A 26,416-nucleotide genomic window follows, 5' to 3' on the forward strand; every position below is an offset into this window, starting at 1 on the left:
TATTGTATAGGGATTTATGGTTATATCAAGTATCATAATATGATAGGTTTCACTATATACACCACACTGCATTCTTCCGGAAAAGTGTTTCGAAACAATGTGATAAAGATGTGTGTGCTGGTACAACCTCTCTCCTTTAATTGGGGAGGGGGTATCAACGCTCATATATATGTTAACAAATAAATTAAAGCCATAAAAAGAACGATTCGAAATAATTTTGAGGCTAGTCTGACTGAAGTGCGTATAGGCCTTAAAACTTTTACTGGTACAAAAAATCATTTGAGACACATCACCTACAGAATAAAAGATGTTTGCTTATAGTCATCCTTGAATATAATGCTGTTTAAATTTGAGGTCACTAAATTATGGGTTTATTCTACCAATTTATTTTCGCACATTACTTGAATATTAATGTAAAAAAAAAAAAAATCCCATTGTCTAAATATTTGAGAGCAGAGATATGAGAACTTTCGTGCATGGACAGGCTAGAAAACATCGTCGGAAAAACGAAACCGATTATGGAGAAGCTGCTGCCACATCTGATATTTATAGTAAGAGAAAATGAAACTGGCATCTATCTATATATATATAAACCAACAAGCATTATATATACATATATCGTCGTTCTTGAAAACTAGATGGCAATAATCCATTTATCAAGGAAATATTTTTCACCGCACTATAAAGTTATATAAGTTAAAGCCTTTCACAGAAAAAACTACAATCCGTCAAGACCGATCATATTTACATTAGTAATGTGCATAAAGTTGAATGTTTTTTTAAAATTTTATGCTTGTTGGTTTCCAGACATCCAATGGAGCGTTTGTATTCCAACTCGCGATATTTAGGGAGAACTTGTTACATCGATGGTTGCCTGTATCAGTGATTTTATCAGGGTTTGGCTGTAAATTATACAAATGGGCCGCCATGTTTATTGACATACGAAAATTGGAACGACTCTGACCAATTCCTCATGCTGACCAACAGTGAAAAATAAACTATGCTGTGATTTTGCTGCCATCTATGTTCTAAAAGTAGTACTAGTTTACAGTTTTTCGTTTGTTTTCTAAATACTAGATAACAGCATGAGCCCTATTTCCTGATCATTTTCCCTTCATCAAGGGGGACGCGATGGGCCCCCAGCCTGTATGGGGAATATATGGCCCGCATAAGGGCCAGGCATCCCCTTAAATTTTTTATTCTGGTTCTGGTTCCTGATCATTCTTTGATGATCGTTCTCAAATTACTGGATAGATGGCAGCAAGAGATTCAAACATTTGGACTTTAAATCACTGTATATTAGTACCAAGTCACCAAGCTGACTGCAGGCGGGAATGAACCACGCTTCTTCCCAGTGATGGTAACTCGTGGGAAATTTCCTATATTCGTGGGAAAAATTGGTCCACATGGGAAATTTCATGGCGTTTGTGGGAAATTTTGAGAGTTCATCAAATTACACCAATAGATGGCAGCGCAATTTGAGGAACGTGTGGGAAAAATTTAGTCAAAAGGAAAATTTTGCTTGACTAGGTTACCATCACTACTGCTTCATGGAGGAAAGAATAACAGGAGGTGACATCAGGCAGGAAAATTGAAGCCGTTGTGGCAACCCTATGGACTGACAAGTAAGCCCAAACAAACCGCTCTTTTCCCTATACTTAACATGTGTTTTGCCGGATCGAATTCTCTTAAAATATTAATATCTAAATAAATTTAAGCACCATGACTGTTTAATGCCTCTTCAGGTAATCTACATGATCCAATAATGGGGAAAGATAAAATTTTATCCTTGTATAAGGGGTTTTTATATTTTTAATTTATTTTTGAAAGGGAAAGATCATTTTTAACTCTCGACTCGTCATAGGTTTTTAGTTCAGTGCCTTCAATTTATTTTAAAAATTTGATGCATCACATTAATGTCTATGGAAATATGATTAATTAAAATAATATGAAGCTCCAATAAAATGCAATTTTCATAATTTTTTCTTTTAACTGTTTATTTTGCCTTTTTGTTTCTTTCATCATTATCATAGACCCGGGACATTTCGAAAGTGTTTGAGGCCCGTGGGCGCTCGTCTTAAGCTTTACATGAGGAATTTTGATTTCTGAATCAATTCTGAGATGCTCGAGCACTTTCTGACAGGGTCGTAGCTAGGATTTTTGCCACCCGGAGTAAACAGCATTTTGCCGCCCCCGTGCCTCAAAGTACTGGAAGTGCTCGAGCGTCCTCCACCACTGTGTATTTATGGTTTTGCTGCCTGTAGGCTGTACAAATTTCGCCACCCTTCTTCCGTTCCACTCTCATATTCTTGAATACGTATGATTGAAATATATGCCGCCCATCCGAACTTTCCTCTATGTACAGTAGATGTAGTATTGAGAAAAAAAATATTAAAAATAAAAAAAACTTTTTTTACGAGCCGCGGTAAGTCATCTCTCTGGCCTATAGTATTTAGGAAAATAATCACTTGGGCTGATCCCCCCCCCCTCTTCATTTTGTACCTATTACTTTGCTTTTAAAGTGGCATGTGTACGAAAACTTGAAAAAAAAAAAAAACAGTTTCGAATTGAATTTGAAATCTAAAATTGTTGTTGTTGTTCTACCTAGACTGGAAGTATTTCTACAATATTTTAATATAAACAGCTGAAAGGCATTATATATGCTAATGTTTTGCATATATAATGTTTTTCGCAAAAAAAAAAGTCAGATTTTTTCAAACACCACTTGTTCAAGTGTCTTTAAACATTGTGTCACTCTCAGCACTGAGGTATTACATGCTTTGGCATAATTTTTTTAAAATTAAAATGCCGAGAAGGAATTTTAGGGCACAAGATATGGGTAAATTTTGGTTATTTTTGCAAAAGGTTCCATGTTGTTGAAGTTAATATTCGAACAACTAAAATTGTAAAAGCTCTCGTTCAATTGTATAAATATATCCAAAGAATTTGAGAAAAAAAAATCGAGTTCCTAAAGTGAATAGTAAATTTTTAAATGATTTTTAAAAACGGGGATGTTTCTCATAGGAAAGCATGGGAAACCACGGTTTGTTTGGGCTTACTTGGTCCCTTTAATAGATCGATCACTGGCTTCATCTGGCAACCCAGATTCCCCATGCTTTCTCAACGGAGGCGCTGGTCGCGTCACCTCCTGTTATTCATTCCTCCATGCTACTGCTTCCTCAATAGTAAATTTATAGTGTCGAAAAACAAAAAATATTCTGTTATATTTAATATTCTTCTATTTTTTATAGTGTCGATTTTTAAATTTTTATTCAGGTGTTATGTACACCCTTTGATACCTTTTCTTAATTTTCACTAGATGTCGCTACTGCGTGGAATAACTAGCCCTAAATTTTTGAAGTAAACAACTGCCACGCAGTCTTAGCACGTGTCGTCGCCATTACCAGCCCGTAATTACGGAGTGAGATATAAGTTGAGCGGAATTATTTCCTTAAATAAGCAGAAATGGGTCGTATGCACGCACCAGGGTGAGTGAAATGCTTTTATTCTTCAGTCAAAACAAACACCACGTCAGTACATGTTAAATTTCTTCCATATTATGCCGACACAAAGTTTAAGCCTATCGATCATGAAACGTGGCCGGGATAGCATACTCATGCTCTTCTAAGCATGCGGTATGGTTAGATCATTAGTTTTATTGTTTTCATCAGCACATGAAAAGTTCGACATTATCGTTACACGTGAGTAGAGTAAATTCGATAACATGTTGAATCGGGACAATATTAGAAAATTGAGGTGTTTTGAGTCATGGTCATTGGATTCTTGTGGCCCTACTTTGCAAAGTTTACATTCCCACTTCTCGAAAATTTCAACTGAATTTCATCCATGCAGACATGCCAACATTGGCTTGTCAGTAGTGATGAATGTGTGTTCAGCTTTGCCATGGGGTGGGGGGGGGAAAGGGCAAACTCAGTCAATAGAGCCATATATCAACAGTACAACGATTGAAATTTCTTTCGAGAGCCGAATTTTTCTGAACTTGAATTATATAAGTAGGTACATTGTTATTAACTTAATTAGGTTACTCCTAAGCTGGCCTTTGCTAAAAACGTCCTCGATTTTATACGTTTGCTGAGGTCAACCCTGTCAGACTCTCCCATCCATACTCGTCTTGTATATGAGCGACCGTGGCGGTACCATCTCTTTCTTGTGCAGATGCAGTTCTGGTCTTGAACCAAACAACCAGAAGGGCTCTGGAAGCTGCTCAGACCTCGGTTTGTAGATTTGCCCTCAGAGCAACGTGTGCAATTCAGGGTGAAGTTGGTATCTCCACCTTTTGAAGCAAGATCAAAACTATCATACGTCGCCTAACTTTGGTCACTGGATGATCGTAGAGTGGTGAAAAAACTCATCTTCTCTTACTATTGCCTCCAAAGTATATCCTGGTGGCGTAGGACCAACTTCCTCGGTAAAAAGTATCTTAACACGGCAGTGCTACAAAGCATCCAGCGACCAGGTCGAGCAATTAAAACATCGATTCGCAAGAAGGCCCACAAATTGTGGAGGCAAGAAGTACTAAAGAAATCATCATTGAACTATTATTACAGGAAGTTAGCCTATTCCTGGGAGAGTGCATATGATGGATCTCTTCCATCAACGCTCTTCTTCAAAGCTCGAACTCGCTCACTGGAGACAAACCACGGACTTGCTAAGTTCACTGTGAACATGGACGCTACATGCCCTCTCTGCAGGATGAACGAGGAAACCATAGAACACATCCTATTACACTGTCCTGAATTGTCACGCTGCTAAATGTACTTACACGAGCCTCCAGATGTCGATGAATGTGTTGCTTTTAGACTCGGTCTAAACATAAGACCATCTGACAAGGAAAAAATCGTGAATGACACGAAAGCACTGCCAATGCAGTGGCATAGCAAAAGAAGTTAACTACGATGAGAAGAGGCACCGGTGTTGCGGTGCTGGCCGTTACAAAGGCATCCTTATAACCAATGTTGGATGTGGATGGGGAGAAGTGGCCACGGGAGTCATCATGAGAGGTGGTGGTTCAAGAGCGTCGTCTTCTATGATCTGGCCGGGTAGAAGTTAACGTTCCTTTGGTATGGAAAACATTCCTGCCCCCCCCCCCCCTCTTATGTTCCGAGAGGAGACTCTTCTTTTGCGTCTATCTGCCCGCCCCCGAGAACCTTAAGAAAAAAGTCTCTTTTTCGACAACTTTTTCCCGAACTTCCTAGTTTCAACCCACCTGATTGGTTGCGGAAGTGTCATATGACAGCAGCGTCAGGCTTTCAGCAAAAGCTTGCGAAAAGGATTACTCACTATGGAGGGGAAAGAAGCAAGAACAAAATGCCCGAAGTGAGTGTCTCTCTAAACATGATTTTTCAAAAATCTGGAGTTTTTGTGTGCTCGCACGGGGTATTTTGTGGAAGAGCCACATTCTAGGGGCCAAAGAGCCGCATGTGGCTCATGTTTTGCCGACCTCTGCCCTAGGACAACATAATCATAGTGCAATTAAAAATAAACATAAAAATCTAGTTTAATTTAAAACTCATTAAATACAGCATCTCATTGACACTAACCTAGAAGGCTCAGGCCACATGTTCCCCCCCCCCCCCAATATCCTAAAGCAACTTCCCGAGGTCACAGAGTCCCATAATTCATGGATATTCAATACAATCCCAACCTGCATACGTCCTTGTGGGCTGTATATACGGGCGTCATGTGTAACCCTATACACATATTACCGTTTTTTTCATATCAGAGCTCTTACAGCGATACGATGAAGTATTTGATGTAAGTTTCGTGAGCTTGACTATGCAAATGAAGCCGGACCCTGTCCACTTCACCATTTTGAATCACTCAAAAACCTGGTTTTAGCCCACGCCTTGATGGAAAACATAGATATATATATTTGGTGTTTTGGGTATTGAGTAGTGTGACGCAGCTTTACTTTTTTGACTGTGCTTTTCGCACAGTCAAAACAGATCGGTTCACGCGACCTCTCTCATATGTACATGAATTTATCATTATGGTAAAGATTGAATTTAAAAAAATAAGAGTAAAGCACACTGCTCAGACCCAATTTTTTTTTAAAGAGATTGTCACAGTGATGAGTCTCCAATAGCTTCGTAATTTACTGTGGCTGTCTGTATAGACTATGGATAATCCATAGTAGTTGGCAACTCTGAAAATACAATACAATACAAATACAACGCCACAACAGGCAAATTGCCCAACGAGGTGGCCATAAAATGCTAATGATTTATGTCTATCTATTTCTTACCTCCTGTTTGTATTTTTTACAAAAGTGGCTATTACTTTATTTGCATTTTAAGATTCTACCGTAGCTTAAACTCTATGTTGGCGTTGAGAAATTAGTTACTATGGTTAGTGACAACTAACGCTCTCCTTTCTTAATGGAGTTTAAGCCTCTTCCAGGCGCAACTGATCTAAAGTACACAGCCTTTGAATTTTCTCTTCTTTTTACTTTCTTAGTTGGCATTAGTTGCTGTCTCTTATTTAGTCAAGTTTGAATTTGTCGGTTCACTTAAAACCTTACTGAACATGGGTAAAGTAATGCCTAAGTAATCTGTTAGACAAGGGCCAGATCTAGAGTGGGCAACTTTCCAGGGAACACTTATGAAATTATCAAGTTTTTAAAGTTGTGGGGATGGCGATATCACTTACAATATTACTCAGGCTGTGTCACCCACCTCTCTATTACAATTCGCTGATGACGTGAAGTTATTCTCTCCAGTGGAAAACACTAGGGGCTTAAGAATTGCATGCCAACAACTTTTCCAGTGGAGTTGTCAGTATAAGCTACCTATTTCATCATCAAAAAGTGGATCAATGCATTTAGGTAGACGCACCGATCCTGAATATTACCAACTAGGTAATGAAACGTTACAGCAATTGGATACATGCGTGGATTTAGGTATTGCAATGAGCCGCATTCTGGATTTCACTGATCATTATCATGGCATAGTCTGCAAAGCTAATAGAATTTATGTTACGTACGGCATACCGTAAGTGTGATGCACATATGTTGTCATATGCTTTCTGTGTGTGCGTTCGCCCGACCCTGGAGTTCTGTTCGCAAGTATGGGGCCCTTACAAAATCAAGGACATACAGCTCCTCGAAAAGCCACAGAGGTCGTTTACTAAACGAATACCTGGCATGAGCGGTCTATCTTATTGCCAGAGACTTCAATTTCTGGGTTTACACTCACTGGAATGGCGTAGAATCGCTGCAGATCTGAAGATGTGCTACAAACTAGTCCACCAAAATGTTTATCTACCATCGAGAGAGCCTTTCTTTGAGATCATAGACAGGCGAGTTAACCTACGTAGGCATCGCTTCCAAATAAGAATACCAATGGCTAGAAGGGATTGCTTTTTCCACGGATATAGATGCCGTGTGGCAAGAATATGGAACAGTCTTCCATCAGAACTTGTATGTGCCTCCTACGCAAGATTTGCTTCCACTATTGGGGATTTCGACCTGGCTCCGTATACGAAGTGCTTCCAGTACTGACTATTATTATTATTATTATTTTCTTCCAGTATAAGTGCATTTCATGCCTTCTGGGGTTATTTAAATAAATGGCAAAAATTCTAGTTATGGCTCTGTGCTAGACTCACTGTGCCTGATTGCACGTTGCCCAACATTTTGAAATTTAAGTATTTGGAACAGCTATAGTTTATAACCCTTTTTTTGTTGATGGATTGGCGAGGAATATGTCTGAAAGCATGACAAGAAGTCGCCATTAAATGGAGTCGTTCTATCAGACTTCTTTCTTATCAAATAAAAAAAACCGTAGAAAAGGGGGAGATATTGTATTATCCAGAACTGTATTATTCTTGCGTATTATCCAGAATCTGCTTGGCAAGAAAGTATTAATTGATACCTGATTAGGTCAGAAAGACGTCTGAAAACACGTCTCGTGGCTCTTTACTAGATTTCTGTCTACATTAATGCATTAGGGCTATGTGCATTCTCAAACAAACACTATACATCCCTACATGTATCAGTTAATGAGAAATTCTGCAGGGGAATATGTACAAGGTGCATATATGGTTAAGTAGTTTGGAAAAAAATTATCAAAGACAAAATGATCAAGTAACTTTTAGTGACAGATTTCAATTCATGAATATTCTCCTGTGATTATTCTCATGTTCATAAGACTGGCATGGACTTTCGATTTTGGCAAATTGGCTGTATCTTGACATTCTTTTGTGTGATACCTAGATTTTTTTTTTGATTTTTTGGAGTCAACTTTGCCATCTACAAATGATAATTTGAGCATTATTAAATTATTTTTTCAGAAAGGGTATATCCCAGTCATCATTGCCGTACAGGAGGAGCGTTCCTACAGTAAGTGACACATTGATATTTTTATTCCCAAGGATGGTTTGAGATCTTTATTCTAATTTATTTGAGCGTGACTTTGAAAATGCTTGATAGCCATGCTCATTTAAAGTATTGGCTTCTGAAAATTCGAATGTGTGATTATTAAATCTTTTGCTGTACTTTGGTTCTCTTGGATGAGGACTACCTGTATCAGAAGTTGGTTTTTAGATCTCTATTTCTTTTTTCCTTGAATATTCTATTCCAAAATATTCTCTTTGAGAAATGATATTTAAAACACCAACTGTTTACCATCTTGAATTTATGTCGACAATACAAATTTCATTCTTTTTTTATGTTCATTCAATTGCCTGTATTTCACCGTTGTTAAATTCATTTTATTTGATTGCATATTAATATCTAATATCTGCACGTTTATTTTCTAGTGGTTGAAATTGTCAGCTGAAGATGTCACAGAGCAAATATGTAAATTGGCAAAGAAAGGTCTGACCCCTTCCCAAATAGGTAAGAATCATTTGAAAGATTTTTTTATGTGCCATGTAGAAAATGTATACTTCTCATTTATTTGAAACTGGCTATTTAAGCTTTCAAATGTAGTGTAATTGTATTGATGATTTCAAGGTGTGTAAGAAAACACGTAGACTTATATATCGTATGGTTTTCACACAGGTGTGATTCTTCGGGATTCGCATGGAGTTGCTCAAGTGAGGTGGGTGACAGGCAACAAGATCCTCAGAATTCTGAAAGCAAAGGGATTTGCACCGGACCTTCCAGAAGATCTGTATCATCTGATCAAAAAGGCTGTTGCAGTTCGAAAACATTTGGAAAGAAACCGCAAGGACAAAGACTCTAAGTTCAGGCTCATCTTGATTGAAAGCAGGATCCACAGGCTTGCCCGCTATTACAAGACCAAGCGAGTTCTGGCACCTAACTGGAAATAGTGAGTTTTTTCATGACCATTTTCCTTGTGCTTAATTTTTTTCCTTGCTCTTCTATGGGGAAAAATGAGAAATTTACAGATCATTTAAAAAATTGTCTAAAAAGTTCTAAATTGTTTAAAAAGTTGGAGGAATTTAGAAGGTTAGTTTACTTGTTAAAGAAGCTCTTATATAAGCCCCGTTTGCATGGGGAATAGAAAAAGGTTTAAAACCTGCTTTGAGAATTTTCACCAATGACTGCTCCCTATTTCTTTCCTTACGAAGGAAAAGAGTCGTCAAGCGGGTGCTAGAACTCCCAATGATAGTGCAGTATTTGCACGTGTGAACGGGGCTATAATGTAAGATTGAAATATTAATAAGAAATACAATGTTGAAGACTTCACTACCATGATCACAACCTAACTACACTTTTTCAAAAATTTTAGTATTGGTCAAAAATGTTTTCGTTTTATACCTTTGTATCCCACTTTCTTACCCATTCTTCCTATCTTAAAGCATTAACTGAAAAACTAGGATATTTCTTGAGTTCAGGCTCGTTATAAAACTTTAATTTTTGAACAAAACTAAAATTTCAACTGATATTGATCATAAAAATAGTAATATCTACATACTTTTTTGTTTTTAAAAACTTTTACTTAAGGTATCCGACTACCTTTCTTGTCTCTTTTCTTTAAAATGGTTCTCGAGTGAACTTCAAATACATTTTTTGATAGAAAGTGTCTCGAAATGCTGAAAACAGTGACAAATTTTGGTCTATTATATTTTCTATGAAAAAGATGTTTTTATGTCAAATTTTAGGCAAAATTCATGTGATATTTGAAACACGATTGCAAAAAATTAGTTTAATGAAATGCTTTGTGACTTTCATAGTGCATTTAGCTAGTAATGTTGCAGGTTATGAACCAAAATTTAAAGGATTGCATGATATGTTCATAAGTTACATCAAAATATGTTTAAGTACGTGTGAATTTTTTGAAATTTCATCCTACATTTTGTCTATAAAACACTGTAATTAAAAAAATATAAGTGATAGATCTTAGATTTTGGTTCATAACCTCAACAATATATAGCAAAATACCACATTAAAATTTTGTAAGGATTCAATGCATCAATTTTTACAAATCATGTCACAAAGTCAAGTAAAATGTCAGAAATAGCATTCTTCGTAAAACACGTTTAAAATCTTTATTCGCCTATTACTTCTGTGCAAAAACGTAACACTAAAGTGAATGTAACTTTGATTCTAGGCATCATATAAATAAAATAAGGCCTGTTTTGGAATCTCAACAAATAGGGCTTTTATAAAAAAATAAAAATCTATATTTTCTTCCAAAATGACGTTTTCAACGTAGTCGGATACCTTAAGTCTTATGGCTGACAAATTAACCAACCTTGGGATGACCTGGTTTGCTAGAAACCAAATTTTCAAGTTTGTTTTAAATCTGTTTTTCCAACCTTTTTTGTCCCATTGCCCCCAACGCAAGCAACTCGTACTAATCTATAGGATCCTACGCTATACCCGTAGTTTCTGAACCATTCCATTGCCCGCGTTGAAAAACACTGCTTTAAATGTTGCTTCAAGGTATTTTAAAGTTATCTGCAGTTTGGATCATTTCACCAGATCTAATTACATCTAAAGTTTTGAATGTGGTCATTGCTGTAGTCTGCATAACTTCTACTTCCAGGGTAACGCTTGTATTTATGTCATCTTTCCAGTCTGGAAACAAAAACTTGAAATATGTTAGCCATTTAAAAAATAAAATTATTCAATGCATAATTATGTTTTTAAATGCACTCTTAAATTTCTCAGGTTTGCAAAAATATAATCTGCTTTGAAATGGGTCAAAGTAAGGTGTATTTTCAAGTTGCCACACAGCTTAAATTTTCAATTAATGTTTTTGGGGAAATCGAAGATTGAACTAGAAGTTTTGATCATACTACAGTTGAAAAAACAAATTGTGTTTCTAACATGTTACAGCTACTTGGCATAAACTACAAAAACTAGTTTTGGAAATTTTTTCTACAGTAATTAGTGCTTTATTTTATCGTTTTGAGGCCAAAGCCACGTTTATGGTAGTTTATATATATTGATATACCATGTGTCTATAGGTGCCAATGCTTCTAATTTACACAAAGCCTTTTGCCTTTTTGAATCTAATTGAAATCTAATTGACAAATCCCCTCTTTGAAATCTTCCAGTCGGAAACCATATTCATTTTTTGTTTATGAAAAGTCCTCATATTATGCTTCCTTAGTCCTTGCATTCCTAGGCTGTCCATGTTTTCTCGGAAAAATATGGGAAATTTGATTTTAAAAAATATGGGAAATTACCAGTTGGCACAAAATATGATGCCAAGAGTGAGCAGAGTTTACTAATTTACACTGAAACCTCTGAAAAATTGCTAAAATCAGGAAATGTAACATCAATGTAAATCACAGTGGATTTGAATAAATTTCACAAAAATAAAAAGGATGACAAATATTTGAGATGGATATTCATTTGTAGTCACAATCCTAATATTATTTATAGGTTGGAAAAAAATGGAGTCATGGTCACCTATGCAATTCCTTCCTCCAAAAAAATCTAGGATTTCTCCTTTTGTTTGATGTATGACATGTTTTCCTCAAAGTGTGTGGCCTTCAAACATTACCGTGGGACAAACATGCATGTCGAATCTTGGTAAATTTCTGGTTTTGGGTCGTGTCAACCAGAAAATTTGTATTTGCTTCCAAAATTGTCTTCATTTGGTTATTTAATCCGAGTCCAAGGACATTAAATTTTTTGAATTTATAATAGCGCAATTACACCTGTTAACAAACATAGGAATCACTACACCCCTTTTAAAATGTCACCATTTTTTATGGTGAGTAGTAGGATTCTTCCTATTTTCTGGCAGGTTCATAGTAAAGTGAGAAATATAGAAATGTGTTCTATTGAGAAATAAGCTTTGCAAATTTGCATACAATCATACAAAATGTTAACAAAGCTGCTATCAACTGGCAATTTATTTGACAGCTTAGGGGAAGGGGGAGGAATTGAATTTCTCCAATCCTTGCTGAAATATGGTTTTAAGAAAGAGATATTAAATCTTTTAAAAAAATTTCATATTTAACAAGCTACATGTGCCTTCTCTGTGAATTAGCATAACAGCGCTCATATGAAAATGGTGAAGCGAATCCAGCACAACATACCATAATTTCTTGCATGTAATCTGCAGATATAAATTTTGCTAGTTTGACAGAATATCCCATAATTTCAACCATGCAAGAAAAATGCTGTAGATAAGACTCAACGGTATAGAACTTTCAATATTTATTATATAATCTGATTACACACAGGAATTTATGGTAGTGATGCCTCAGCTAACAATTTTAATTTTTGCAATTTAAATTATACAGAAAACTAGGTGTTGTGGAGATATTGAGATGTTGATTTTTTAAGGAAGAAAAAAAACTCATCTCTGCCTCTACCGGGAGTCGAACCCGGGTCCCTCATTTGCTGGACGAATGCTCTCATCATTAAGGTACAGGGGAGATACGTTTTCCTTCATTGGAGCACATATATGCCAAACAGGACCATGCAATGGAAATTTTAATTTTTCTAACAAACAGGACTTTCCATATCGTATATGGGGACATCTATGAACGTGACTGGGTTATGTACATCGCATGAAATACAAAGATCTTCAACGTCTCAAATTCCTATGAATTCTCATTTATCCAATTGTGAATCTGTTCATTTCAGCCATCCAGTATTTTTTACAACTTGTCAGTTTTTCTTATAGAACTCCAAATTTTAGGCAAAACTTGGGATGAATTAAATGTTTTTGTTTAGGAACTTGTATGAACTTGCATTTTGGCTAACAAAATAAATTCGGGAACAAATTATCTTTGGGAGGCGAGATATCGCTGTAATTCTCAGCTTAGTGGCGAGTCACATATTTGAAACTGACCAGTATTTAGGTATATAAAACTTTGATGTGTACATGAGTGAACCGTAGTTCAGTTATAATTGCATGCCATGATGAGTTTTCTGCTAATTTTTTTATTTTCTTTTCAGTGAATCATCCACAGCCTCTGCCATGGTTGCTTAAAAATGTGAAAATATGGACATTTTTGAATAAAATTTGTTTGGTGTCAATTTTAGTGTTATTTCTGAAATGTTTTGTGTAGTTGTTTATTATCTTTCACACAAAATTAACAAAAAGAAAACCTGAAATGTCAACCAAAAAGATTGCATAATTCTAAACTTGCTTATAAATAAAATATAGTGCTGAAGTTTGTTTTAAAATTCACAGTGGAAAATTAGTCTTTTCCAGAGTGTAGTTTACGCATATGAAGATATAGGAGAAAAATCTTGTGAATTTTATTCTTGACATTTGTAATATGGATCAGCTATTTTCTAGCAGCTAGTTTACAACCTGGGATACAATCACTGAACCGTTAAATTTTTTTCTTTTGTCTGTTTTCTCATGACATTTCTAATTGCAAGGGTGGGAAAACTGCGCCAAAATTAACATCTTGCGCCATCCTAGTGTAATTTCGTATTTTTCTGTGCCAAATAGCGGATTTTGCTTCAGTACACCCGGAATTTCGGAAAGGACACCAAAAATTTTTTGGTCCTGCTTGCTGCGAAAGAATTCTTTCAGAGAAGAGCGTGTTTTATTCCACTGTACTTGAGCTATCACCTTATTTAAACTCTCAGGCTTTCCATCGCGAAACCCCGATATTATCCGTGATCGTGCAACTGAAGATGGTTTGCTATGGTCTTTCAGCTTTATCAGTTGACGTTTAAAAAAAGTCGCCACTGGAAGCAGCAGAAATTACTGTAGTCGATTGTCATTGCGTCAAATCCCAATGTTTCGTGAAAAAAATGTTCATTCCGGGAGTAAAAAGTGTATGTCTGTCGATTGCTGATTTAGAAACTGCCAAATAATAAGCGTTAAATTGCCAATGGTGCCAAATAACGGGTATTAAATCGCCAAGCAACGAGTGTCAGATCGCCAAACGTGTTGATACTTCCGAAATTCTCTCCCATTTTGCAACAATTTCTTAACGAGTATGAAAAAATTGAAAACTTCTATAGAAAATTTTTAGCTCATTTGAAGGGCGGCTGTTCCAGACAGCAAATAGTGCCCTAAGTAAACAAAATTCATCTTAATAGACTGGTGCAAAAAATTTTATGACAGCCGCTCTTTCAAACAAGGTGTCAAAAGCCTGAAACAACAAAAAACAAGCTGATGAAAAGATGTTTGATAAAAAAAGACTGCAGTTGTTTTATTTTGAAAGAGGGTGAGGGGTTAACGAAAATATTGTTCATTTCGCTGTTCTAATTTATAAACATCTGCTCTGAATCCTATATTTTGCTGCTCCGAAATGGACTTCGTCACTTCCTACCTCTGTAATTGGTTTGTACACAAGAAATGCTCAAACCAGTCTTTAGATGAAACATTTACTTTATGTTGTATATGTAACATCTTTGTAACCAGGACATGTGGATTTTTTTTTCCCAACTATTAATTTTGTAACACTTTATGAACTAATGTTGAAAATTTGCTTTTTAGAAATGCTGTAGACTCCTTCATGTGGCAAAATGATTTTTTTTAATTGATATTTTGCAGAGAAAGAAACAACCAGGGAAGGACATTATTTAATACTTTTTTCTGATTTGCTAAATTATCAATTCATGTTTCTTTTGAGGGTAATGGCAAAAATTTCATTCAGACCTTACATTTTACTGTTACATTACATTTTAGCAGAAATTAGAAATTTCTGAAGAAAATTGCTGTCCTTGCAAACACAGTGATCCTGTTTTCTCGAGAAAAAAAAAAAATGGAAATTGCCAGTTCTCTCAAATGATACGAAAACAGAGCAATGTCTCCAATTGTTGAAATATCCAAAAAAATCGTCAATGGCAGGAAATGAAGTGCTATTAGAAATTGGTGGATTTAAATGCATTCCCCGAAAGAATCACTAAACAAAAAAAATGAGATGAATATTTAGTCATATTAATCGACTTGATTTCAGTGAACAATAACACTGCGGAACAAAATTTTTATTTCATTCTCATACAAGCACTTGATCTTACCTTATTCAAGTTTGCTGATTTGAAATCTGAGAATTTAGTTTTTTGTTTTTTTTTCATGTAAGCTGTAGATAGAAGTATTGAAAGCATTCACCATCATATTCAATGCCTTGACAAACATCAATCCAAGCTTGAGAGAAGTGGGGTGAAAAACTCGTCTCCCAGCTGACGATTGAATCACTCACTATATTTGGTATGCCTGCTTCCAGAGTTTAACGGATAGGCCACTCCTTCTAGGCCTAGTTTGTCTTGAGAGAGCTCAGCTGTCCCTTATACAAAAATAGCATAGAAATTTTGTGAATCCTTAATGTTGGCCCAGTAGTATGCTAACCATTTTTAGGTCTACACAAATGATCCAATTATGCTCGTAATTTTCAGTAAATCAATGACCATTTTTGTGTCATCATTCACTTCTCGCAAATACATTGAACGACTGACTGGTACTGCTCCATACTTATTATGCAATAGTACATATTTTAGTCTGTGCTTACTATCCAAAATAACCTCCACTATGTTGCAATATAGAAGGTGACACCTAATTTTCTGAGAAGAGCTGTGATATCGTGGCAGTAAACAAGCTTATTTTCCAAAAAGGACAAAATCCTTGTCTATTTTTTGGAAAATAAACTTTTGTAGAGGAATCAAATAGATTTTTTTTTTCTTGGAGGCTAATACTTCAGCAGTTTTTAGAAAGGGGCCAAATCATGCGCTCATTATTCAGTTCTGGTTGACTAAACTGCAGAGGGTCTGATGAATTCTTGCTACAAGAAGATGTGGAGTCTTGAGATGTTGAAACCATTTCTGGAAGCTGGATATCACTTAACACACCACACACATTTGCTGATATTACTCAGTCTCTTCTTCCGATGAGCCAAAACCATTAAACATGGGAATTGGGTGTTGCTCAGAGTGGAATCTGTCGAATAGCAGATGCAATATCAGGGTATAGAAGATCCCCTTCTGCTTTTTCTTGCTGATACCCAAAGTGCAGATGTTGATAGACGGGTTGGATATTCATCTTTTTTTAGTTTGACCAATAAACGTAATTTTTTTTAAAGACATAATGAGAGAAAGATCTCCATATATTGGTTAGCTCAGAGCTCATAAGTCTCTGCTTCTATCTGGGCAGAATAGTGCAGGTTCTTGATGTAGGTTTGAAGTTTTTGGCTAATAAAATGCACTGTCTTGAAAAATGCTTTTGGAATGCCAGTTTGTCTTGTTTTGAATTCACATCAAATTACTTTCAATATTTAGTTGGCAGAACAGTTATTATGGAATTTCAAACTAACCACATGATTTTTAGCTTCGAATCAGTAGTGGACGGTCATCAATACAGCCGCAAGTTCAGGGAGGGACACCACTCAAAGCTTCAAAGCTTTCCTTTATAAATACCTCTCTATTACAAAAAAATAGTCCGTCCCCCCTGAAAAAACTTCCCACTTACATATTAAAAGCAGTTCTGTTTTGGCGTATTTTTCTTTGCACATATAGTGGTATCATCTGTTTTGCCAATGACGGGCATGCACGCATCCTCATTTCTTAGCTTCGGAAACTGGTCTACATGCTGTGCTTTCTGGCACGTACCAATTCAATAGAAATTCTCAGAGTTTACAAGTTATGTGTGTCGCCTAGGAGTAGAGTATTTCCATGAAGTGCCACCAGTTCAGTTTAGGATGGCTAGATGTCCTGGTTAATCGCTATTAAATTAATTCACTGTCCTGAAATAGGCTTTCGAGATGCTGTTTGTCCCATCGGCGAACAATGAAAGATTTAAAAAAAATGAATTTTTCCATATTTTTTGGACAGAAACTATTTACTTCTTAAATTTCAAAACTATATGCATATTTTTTAATTGAGGGCAATCTTGTATAGGTGGTACCTGCACTCTCTCGAGATATATACAGTGTTGCAAAAAGAAATTCAACAATTATATATATATATATATATATATATATACTCTCAAGTGTTCCATCAACTTCTAATATATGTATAGCCCCCAAAGCACACACATAATGTGCCAAAATCTGCGACGTACGTTGCAGAACAATTAGCGCTACTGCAGAACAATTTGGAAGAATTTTAAGAAAAAGTGCGAAAAAACATTATTACGTGTATGGGGATTTTTACCGCAGAAGATTTCCAGTCAGCTGAGGGCTTGTCGCAGAACAGTGCTAAACATTCTTCTTTGGGGTGTATAGCTTGCTAGATCACATAAGTTTCCATATACTGTATCTTACATGAGAGAGAGAATTGTGTTAAATCAATATTTTACATGGTTTATTATTTATAATCAAACTTTTAGCTATGTTAGATATTTTGACCAGTTAGATATTTTACTGTTGTGTCTGCTTTATTCACGGTTATACAGTAAACCCATCTAATGGTCACCCATTTTACGCCCAAATAAAAATATCCTGTCAAAAGCCTATTTAAATGTGTTTTGAATCCCTGTTTAACGGTCAGCCTTAGATACAGTCACTGACACAATCTTCACCATTTGTTCCATTGGGATGAAACCGCTATACGGATGCCAATAGTTGTAATTTTGGTTTAAATAATTCCTATATGGCAGCAAAAGTTTAACTATTTGATAAAGTTATATTTAGCTACTTTTTTGAATGAAATTTTTCTTGGAGGTTGTTAATGTTTAGCACCCCTCTGATTTCTTTAAAATCTGAAATCGTGTGCCACTGGTTTTGCTCCTATATTTTACATTATTCCACATTGTTTAATATGGCCAGCTCTATCACGAAGAGAAAAATTTGTCTCAAATACAATGAAAACGTGAAATTGGAATTTGTGTTATTCCAAATGAATTCAATGCATTGATTTCATTTTCCTGTAAAAATGCAATGATGGAAAATCATTGGATTTAATCTCTTAACTCAAAATATATTTTGAAGGTGTTGAAATAAACTCAGCAAAACCCACCAAACTGTGATTGATCAGTTTTTTCAAAGGATGTTAATTCAGTAAAATAAACTTTTTATATTTCTTTTGCAATTTTAATTTTGTATATATGCAGTAGTTATGTATTTCATGGCTTTAAACGTGTCTCATTGTCAGAATTTATTCACATATTCAAATATAGAACCATTTCAGTTATTTTTAATGCTATGTAATATAATTAAAAAGCCCCTCTGATACAGTCACCCCTCTTTTATGGACAATTTTTTTTTTCTTCCTGCGAGAAGTTTGAATAAAGAAGCAACAGCAGTGAAAAAGAACTCTAGAATAAGATTCTAAAAGTGAAGATATATGATGATGTGAAAGTTGGCTTTATCATTGCATAGTGAGGTTTCACTGTAATTAAACGAGTGGTAGCATATAGGACTCACACACACACAGAGTACTTAAGGTATCCAACAACCTTTCTTGTCACTTTTCTTTAAAATGGTTCTGGAGTGAACTTTAAATACATTTTTTGATAAAAAGTATCTCGAAATTTTGAAAACAGTGACAAATTTTGGTCTATCTATTATATTTCCTATGAAGAAGTCGTTTTTATGTCAAATTTTAGGCAAAATTCATGTGATATTCGAAACACGATTGCAAAAAATTTTATTAATGAAATGCTTTGTAATTTTCACAGTGCATTTAGCTAGTAATGTTGCAGGTTATGAACCAAAATTTAAAGGATTGCACGATATGTTCGTAAGTTACACCAAAATATGTTTAAGTATGTGTGAATTTTTTGAAATTTCATCCTACATTTTGTCTATAAAACACTGTAATACAAAAAACATATGTGATAGACCTTAGATTTTGGTTCATAACCTCAACAATATATAGCAAAATGTCACATTAAAATTTCGTAAGGATATAATGCACCAATTTTTACAAATCATGTCACAAAGTCAAGTAAAATGTCAAAAATAGCATTCTTCGTAAAACACGTTTAAAGTCTTTATTCGCGTATTACTTGTATATAAAAACGCAACACTAAAGTGAACGTAACTTTGATTCTAAGCATCATATAAACAAAACAAGACCCGTTTTCGAATCACAACAAACATGGCTTTTATAAAAAAAATGAAAATCCATATTTTCTTCCAAAATGACGTTTTCAACGTAGTCGGATACTTTAAGTTCCCAGCCCAAGTAATTTATGAGAATATGTAACATACCCATCCCCCTTCATGGTGTATGCTCTTTGATCCTGTATAATGGGACACTCAAATCCTCATGTTTTACTTGTGTAGGCATAGCGCTATAATATTTTGTATCACATTGTAAGTTGGCAATTTTACACTGTAATGTCCACCAAATGAGGTTTTGAAAATGTCTTGGTTTTTAACAGATTCCTGGATTTGTCCCGATTTCATGGGTCCCTCATCTGACCACCCTGGTTCAATCACTGTTTTTCTACAGATTTTTGCACAAACTTATTTCACTAAAGATGACCAACAAAAAGGCAAATGCACCAAAAAATATTAAAAGTTCCTAATGCATTTTTACACACTATGAGTGTAGTCTTCAGAAGATAAATATAATGACCATTATCACGCTGACCAAAGATCCCACTTGGATTGAATACCAAATCTTAAGTCCCTGTTGCTCAGTGAAAAAATATATATCTGTACAAATCAAACGCTGTGGTCAGAAACGTTGACTTTAATGATGTATATTTTTCAGCTGAGCAAAATGGTAGTTAAGATTTGGTATCCAGTCCAAGTAGGATCCCCGGTCAGTGTAATAGTGGTTATCATATTTATCCTCTGAAAGCAGCACCCATATTGTGTCAAAATGTATTAGAAATTTTTCTGTGTATTTGCCTTTTTGTTGTCTTTTGTGATTATATCAGAACGTGGTAAGAACCACGCTATGACAAGCTTTTTCTTAAATTTTGGTCCCAATTAACCAATATGTATATATATTATCCTGTGAAATCATACCCTGGCACATGAGAATTCAACTTATGTGGTTAATGTCAGTCCCACCTATTGTGTAAGCGGGGATTACTGTACTCTGTTATTCCTTTTAGTTCCTCAAACAATGTGCACATTCCCCTTGCATATACTTTTCAGATATCCCACAAATAATAAACACATTAATTAAAGGCAGTTCATAAATAGCATTTACATATACTTGCTCCCAAAGGTTAAGCATGCTATAGCTTATATAAATATTATGACACACCACTTTAGTCTTGTCCCTCTAGATTGCACGGTTAGTGGAACACAAACGTGTGGTACTCTCGCATACAATCCCGTCATGTGGAGCCATCTTCACTCAGTACCAGCAGATAGTGTCTTACCAAGTGATATTGCAACCTTGGAAGTAACAGTTGTGTAGGTTGCTCATTGATTCTACTTAGCTACTATAGCAATATACAGATTATGAAAACAATGCCCACGCAAGTCAAACAGCTGACTGGAGATGGATCCAGTCAACCAGGGTTACTAACCCCATCTGATGATTGGTACATTGCTACAGTACTCAAGCGGAATCCACAAATGACTCACCACTGTTACATCATCACAAGACAATATTTGCCAGTACTGTGTGCCGATAGCTCCACGTGAAGGGACTATGTGGCAGAGTACACACATTTGTGTTCCATTAACTGCCCAATCCAGAAGGACACGGTTAAAGCGATATGTTATGTTATATAAGCTGTCTCATGCTTAACTTTTGGAAGTGAGTGTATTTGCCAAATGTTCGCAATAAAAATACTCTGATCTGCACTATATACATGGCATCTGAAAAATATTTGGTGATAAATCTCATTCCTTTTGGTGATACCTGAGATTTACATAGGAACCCATATCCTGGAAATGTCAGCGTAAGCTTTGAGGCAGCATTGTTCATCAGTACTTTATTGGGTAAATTTCTGGTTTTCTCATTTTGAGCGATAGTCACCATACACACTGGCTCACAGATATGCAACTAATTTATGGAATTTCTGAGAGCGATGGATGTGCCGCTCAATGAATTGGTCGCAAACACTTCCCATACTAACATGTACCAGGACACTTAGCATTCGTGAATAAAAATTTGTGTGATTATAGGGCATTTAAAGGTATCTAGTACTCCATTTGTAGTACAAATGAGATCTTGATATAACAATACTCTGTGGACCAAGAGAAAATATTGTAGGATTATCATATCAAGGGGCAGCAATTTTACGTTAGACAATAGGCATTTCCAAGCAAGACTTCAAAAAATATCAATATAAAGGGGATTTATTGTTATATCGAGGTTTTACCGCAATTATAGCCTATTGAGATTTTCCCACTGATCACTGTGTTGCACCATTTCAGCTTCTCTTGTCTCTGCTAACACTACTACTTAACTGCACATGCATCTTGTAAAAATTTCTGTGCAGAATTTCTGATGAATAGGTAAATGCCAGAACGTGTTGTATGTATACAATATGCATGCCCCTAACATATTTGTTATCAGAATTGATGCTTCTGCTATTTTTGTGTGATGTTTCCGGTAATAGATCCCTGTGCATTTCTCATTCCTTAAGAAGATATTTACCTCCCTTACACATTTATCCCAATGTTTTGGAGACACCCTGTATACTGTACATATTAGTTGGCAAAATGAATGAACAGGAAAAAGAATCAAAACATTTTCAAATAAATTTATAACAAAAATAAAATGACTACAGATGTGAAATCACAATTCTCACAGGGATTAAAAGCTAAATGGCAGTTTGACTTGGCTGCTTTGTTTTTTTTACTTCGGTCGGAAAAATTGAATATCAATCATAATGACGATCGTTGCTTTGTATGGACATTTGCCTAAAGTTTGATATAAACTGGTTGGTGTTGTTCCAGTACATCTCATACGGTCTGCACATCTATTTATAATAGTGAGTCTGTTTTTTCTTGACAAATTGTGATTTCTTGGATTGATCTGAGCAGTTTTCAGTATTGCCACAGTACAGTTCCAATTTCGCCTTCAAATCTTCAAGTTCTTTGTCTTGAATTTGTGACTGTGCTGTAATCTCTGTGAGCTAAGAATATAAAATGTACAACATAACAAAAATTTTCAGATTAACTTTCAACCAAAATAAGAAAAACCTGAAAAGAAACAATGAATAGAATTTGTTTTTTTTGTCTCTACAGACTACTACAAGATTGCAGAAGACTTTTTCAAACAATTTGTAAATATGGTCAAACTTGGTTATAACAACATCAAAGATTCCGCAAAATTTTGTCATTATAACTGAAGTGTCATTATAAGTTATGAGTAGCATTGATCATTCAAAAAAAAAAAATTGAATATCTGAATTGAGAGAAGTAAGGGTGGGTTTTTCAGCATCCAGAACCAATGAAATGAAATTTTACATGAACACTCATAATAATGGAATTTCCAGCTAGGAAACAATTAGTGCTTTACTACCATTGCAAGGACAACTGAAAAATAGAAATAGGTCTAGACCAGTGTTTCCCAAAGTGGGTGATGGAATGGTCCTGGGGGGCGATAGAAGCTACGGATTTAACATAGGATCCTATGGGTTCAATTGAGTTGGGGGGCGATGAGAGAAAAATATTTCTGAAGACGGGGGCGATGGAATGAAAAGTTTCTGTTGGAAAAATTTCAGAGCAATAATTACAAGTGGAACTAAACATTTTCCGCTAAAAGTAATTTTGATAAGTAAAGTACTTTTTCAGACAAAAATTGTTGAAATTATGGTAAAGATCAAAACCTGGAAAAAAGTATAAGGGCACGTGTGGTTTCTGGCATCGAATAAAGAAATTCGAATTTTTCTCAGGTTGGCCTAACAGCCAAGTCTACTTTGATCAGTCATGCACTGTGAAATCAAATTTTTTTATGAAAGTGTGAAAATGGCCCACTTGCTCTTAGGAAAACTGTGATGCCTAGTCATAAAATTTCGAATAGGATTAAAAAAATTGAAGACTGTTGATAAAAGTTTCGTAAATCAACCTGCCAATTATTATGGACTGAAAGCTTGCACCCACAAGAAGGATTCTTTCTCTTACCATTCATTTTTTTCAAAAAAAGATTACTTAGTTTTTACGAGAAAAAAATGTTCTGTATAATTCAAAAGAAATATAACTTGCCTTGCACATGTTGAACTGCGCCTAATATGATTTTTTTTAAAATTTGAATGCGTGGCATGCAAATCCAAAGAACAAACTTCCTTTACAAAATAGCACTTTCAAAAGTGAGTTCAATTTGCCAAAAAAGCATGTATCTTTTGGTGGCAAGTATAATGATGTTGTTTTCTCTGATAAGAAGTTCAGTTTGGATGGACCTGATGGTTTTAAATATTACTGGCTTGCCGTATGCCGTGACAGAATCATATCTTTGAAATTTCAATTTGGAAGTGGATCAGTGAAGGTTTGTGGAGGTTTGGCATCCCAAGGAAAACCTCCAATCACATTCATAAGCTGCAAAATCAACTCAGAGGCATATCAAGACATTCTGGAGAAAAATATACTACCCGAGGCACCCCTTCTTGATATACTACCTGAGACACTTCTGGACAGTATTTGTTTGAACAGGACAATTATGCTGAACAAATATCAAATCAAAATCTACAAAGTATTGGTTTAAAATCCCGATCTAATCCTGTAGAGAACTTGTGGCGCATTTTGGCACGAGAAGTGTATAGCAATGGTACGCACTATGAAAATAAATATAACCTTATGGTAGAGCAATCAAACAGGCTTCCAAGAAGGTTCCACAGCAAGTTATTTATGACTGAACTTATCTCGATAGATGACATCCAGAATGATAAATATTATAGGCAAAACGGGTGATTTTCTTGGTTATTAAAATGATTTTGTGCATAATTTTCTAGTGTCCTCATCCTTTTTTCCAGATTTTGACCTTTACTATAAAAATTTAATTTTTTTTTTTTGAGGTGTATAGCATTCGTCAATAATTTTTTTTTCACTTGAAAATGTTTATGTCTACTTGTAATTATCATTCTAAAATGTTCATGTATTTGCACCAACAGGTTTTCAAGATAATATATATATGGGAATTTTTCGGTTTTCCTTAAACTTTTTTCCATCACCTTAAACATTAACAAAAGACATAATAAATGCTTAATATGACTCCGAATTCTGACACAATCTAAATCTTCAAATAGCAGCAAACAACACAGCTGAGTGTTTCTGTACTGTTAATATGCAAAATAACAGAATATAAGACAACTGAGTGTTCTATATCGATGACCCAGTGTGAAAACCTTGCAAGTGAGTTTGCTTAAATTTTTCAGGAGAAGCAAAAATTGCTGGAGTGAACTATGAGGTTTTCAATTTTGGCAATACATGGCCTCTCATGGCCAGAACTATGGGGGGGGGGGGCAACTACCCCAGGAGGAAAAAATTATGGGGATAGCAGTTTTAGGTTTGAACAAAGAACATTATACAATTATTGAATTTTGAAGTTGTGGGGGGCGGCAATATCATGTTTACCCAGAGCGGCAAAAATTCTAGTTATGGCCCTGATTGACCCTATGTTCATTAGTGATCATGAGTTTTGCCTAGTTGATGAGATACAGAAGTCTACTTCCCGTAAACACAAAACCTTACTTTCGTTAAAAAATTGAGGTATGCAGTTTTCACACTAGGTCGGGGTCGTCAACCATTCAAACACGACGAGCCAAATTAAAACTTCTCACTAGGCCTGTAGGCCACCAACTCATGTAATTCAGTCATATCTTAATAGGAAGTGACCAATGCAGGACTCTAGTTAAACAGTGACCAAAAATATAATTGAAGATTTTCATTTATTCTGAAATTCTTATCAATTTTGATTTGTTCTGAAAACATTTTTAACACTAATTCTGGAAAGGTTTTTGATTAATTACTGAATAAATAAATTAATTCTGATATTAAATTTTAAGCTAAAATCACTTTAAATGATTCTTTAATTATTTTGGTGATTCTGAAATTATTGTCATTCTCAATACATCCTCGAATCATTTCTCTCAATAGTTATACAATTATTTTTTTATTCAATAAAATATCACAAAATAATTTTTATCAGTAAATAACTAAATTATTTAGAAATTATTTCTCTCATTGGTTCATGATTTTTTTCCCACTATTTCTGAAACTATTTGTTTCAAAAATAATTTCTTTCAGTAGTTCTGAATTTTCATCTATTTTGGAATTATTTCTTTCATTAATTCTGGGGTTTCATCAATTTGTTCTGGAATTTCCTTCATTTATTATGAAATTATTTCTTTCATTTCTTCCGGAACTACTTGTATTTCTTTTATTTATGCTAGAATTAATCGTTTCAAACAAAAAGCTACGAGTGCCAAATGTGGCCCGCAGGCCATACGTTGAAGACCTTCTGCATTAGCCTATCGATATGCACTATGGCAATTGCATCTTTAAACTCTTCACACAAATTTTCAACTAATTCTCCAGTAGTGATGAAACAACAATTTAAGGATAAAAAACAGAACACGTATAACACATTATAAATGAGACAGAAAAGTTGTGGTTAAGGGGCTATTTTCAAGTATTATGTCAGCATGGGGGAGGGGGGGGGGGTGAATTTCGAATCTACTGAAATTTTGATGACAAGAGTGGGGGGGGGGGGGATTGAATGATTATGAAGTAATGCTCAAAACTGAAAACGCAAGCTAAAAATATAGTGTGCAGTCTGTGCTCATGTGAAAAATTATCTCAGAGCATACATAGCAAATTTCATTACAGCAGTGTCCGACAGTGGTGGTGAGGTTCACTATGTATATTCTCAAAGGGCAATTCTAATCGGGGGTGTATACAGGGTCAAACTTTTGAAGGGACACAAAAGGGTTGGAAGATGGGGCACTAAAAATTTCTTAAAGAGAAATTTTGAGTTATAAGTCTTCATATAGCATTGAAATTAACATACATTGATTATATAATAGCCATACAAAGGTATTTTCTTTCGACAAATTTAAATTATTTTTTTTTTACAAAAATATTCTGCATTAAAAATAAATTTTTGATTATCTTGGGGGGGAATATAAGGCCCCCCCTGCCACTCAATGCCTCCTTCCTCTGTGTAGGCTTGTGATTCCAATTGAATATGTGGTAGGATGTGGGGTCAAAA

The 26,416-nt window shown here is 35.3% G+C and overlaps 1 protein-coding gene across 1 annotated transcript; it reads left to right on the forward strand.

Annotated features, from left to right (window-relative positions):
- Nucleotides 1–3,354: 3,354 nt before the first annotated feature.
- On the forward strand, nt 3,355–13,432 carry RpS13 (ribosomal protein S13). The gene is made up of 5 exons (XM_089232893.1): nt 3,355–3,488; nt 8,311–8,359; nt 8,779–8,857; nt 9,023–9,293; nt 13,352–13,432. Exons 1-5 carry the CDS (start codon nt 3,466–3,468, stop codon nt 13,383–13,385), a joined length of 456 nt encoding a protein of 151 aa, XP_089089019.1. The 5' UTR covers nt 3,355–3,465; the 3' UTR covers nt 13,386–13,432.
- The last annotated feature ends 12,984 nt before the right edge of the window (nt 13,433–26,416 follow it).

This window comes from Pholcus phalangioides, unplaced genomic scaffold (genome assembly GCF_987345545.1).
Source record: "Pholcus phalangioides strain wild (caught in Gottingen) unplaced genomic scaffold, Ppha-v1.0 ptg000001l_1, whole genome shotgun sequence".
Taxonomy (NCBI): Eukaryota; Metazoa; Arthropoda; class Arachnida; order Araneae; family Pholcidae; genus Pholcus; species Pholcus phalangioides.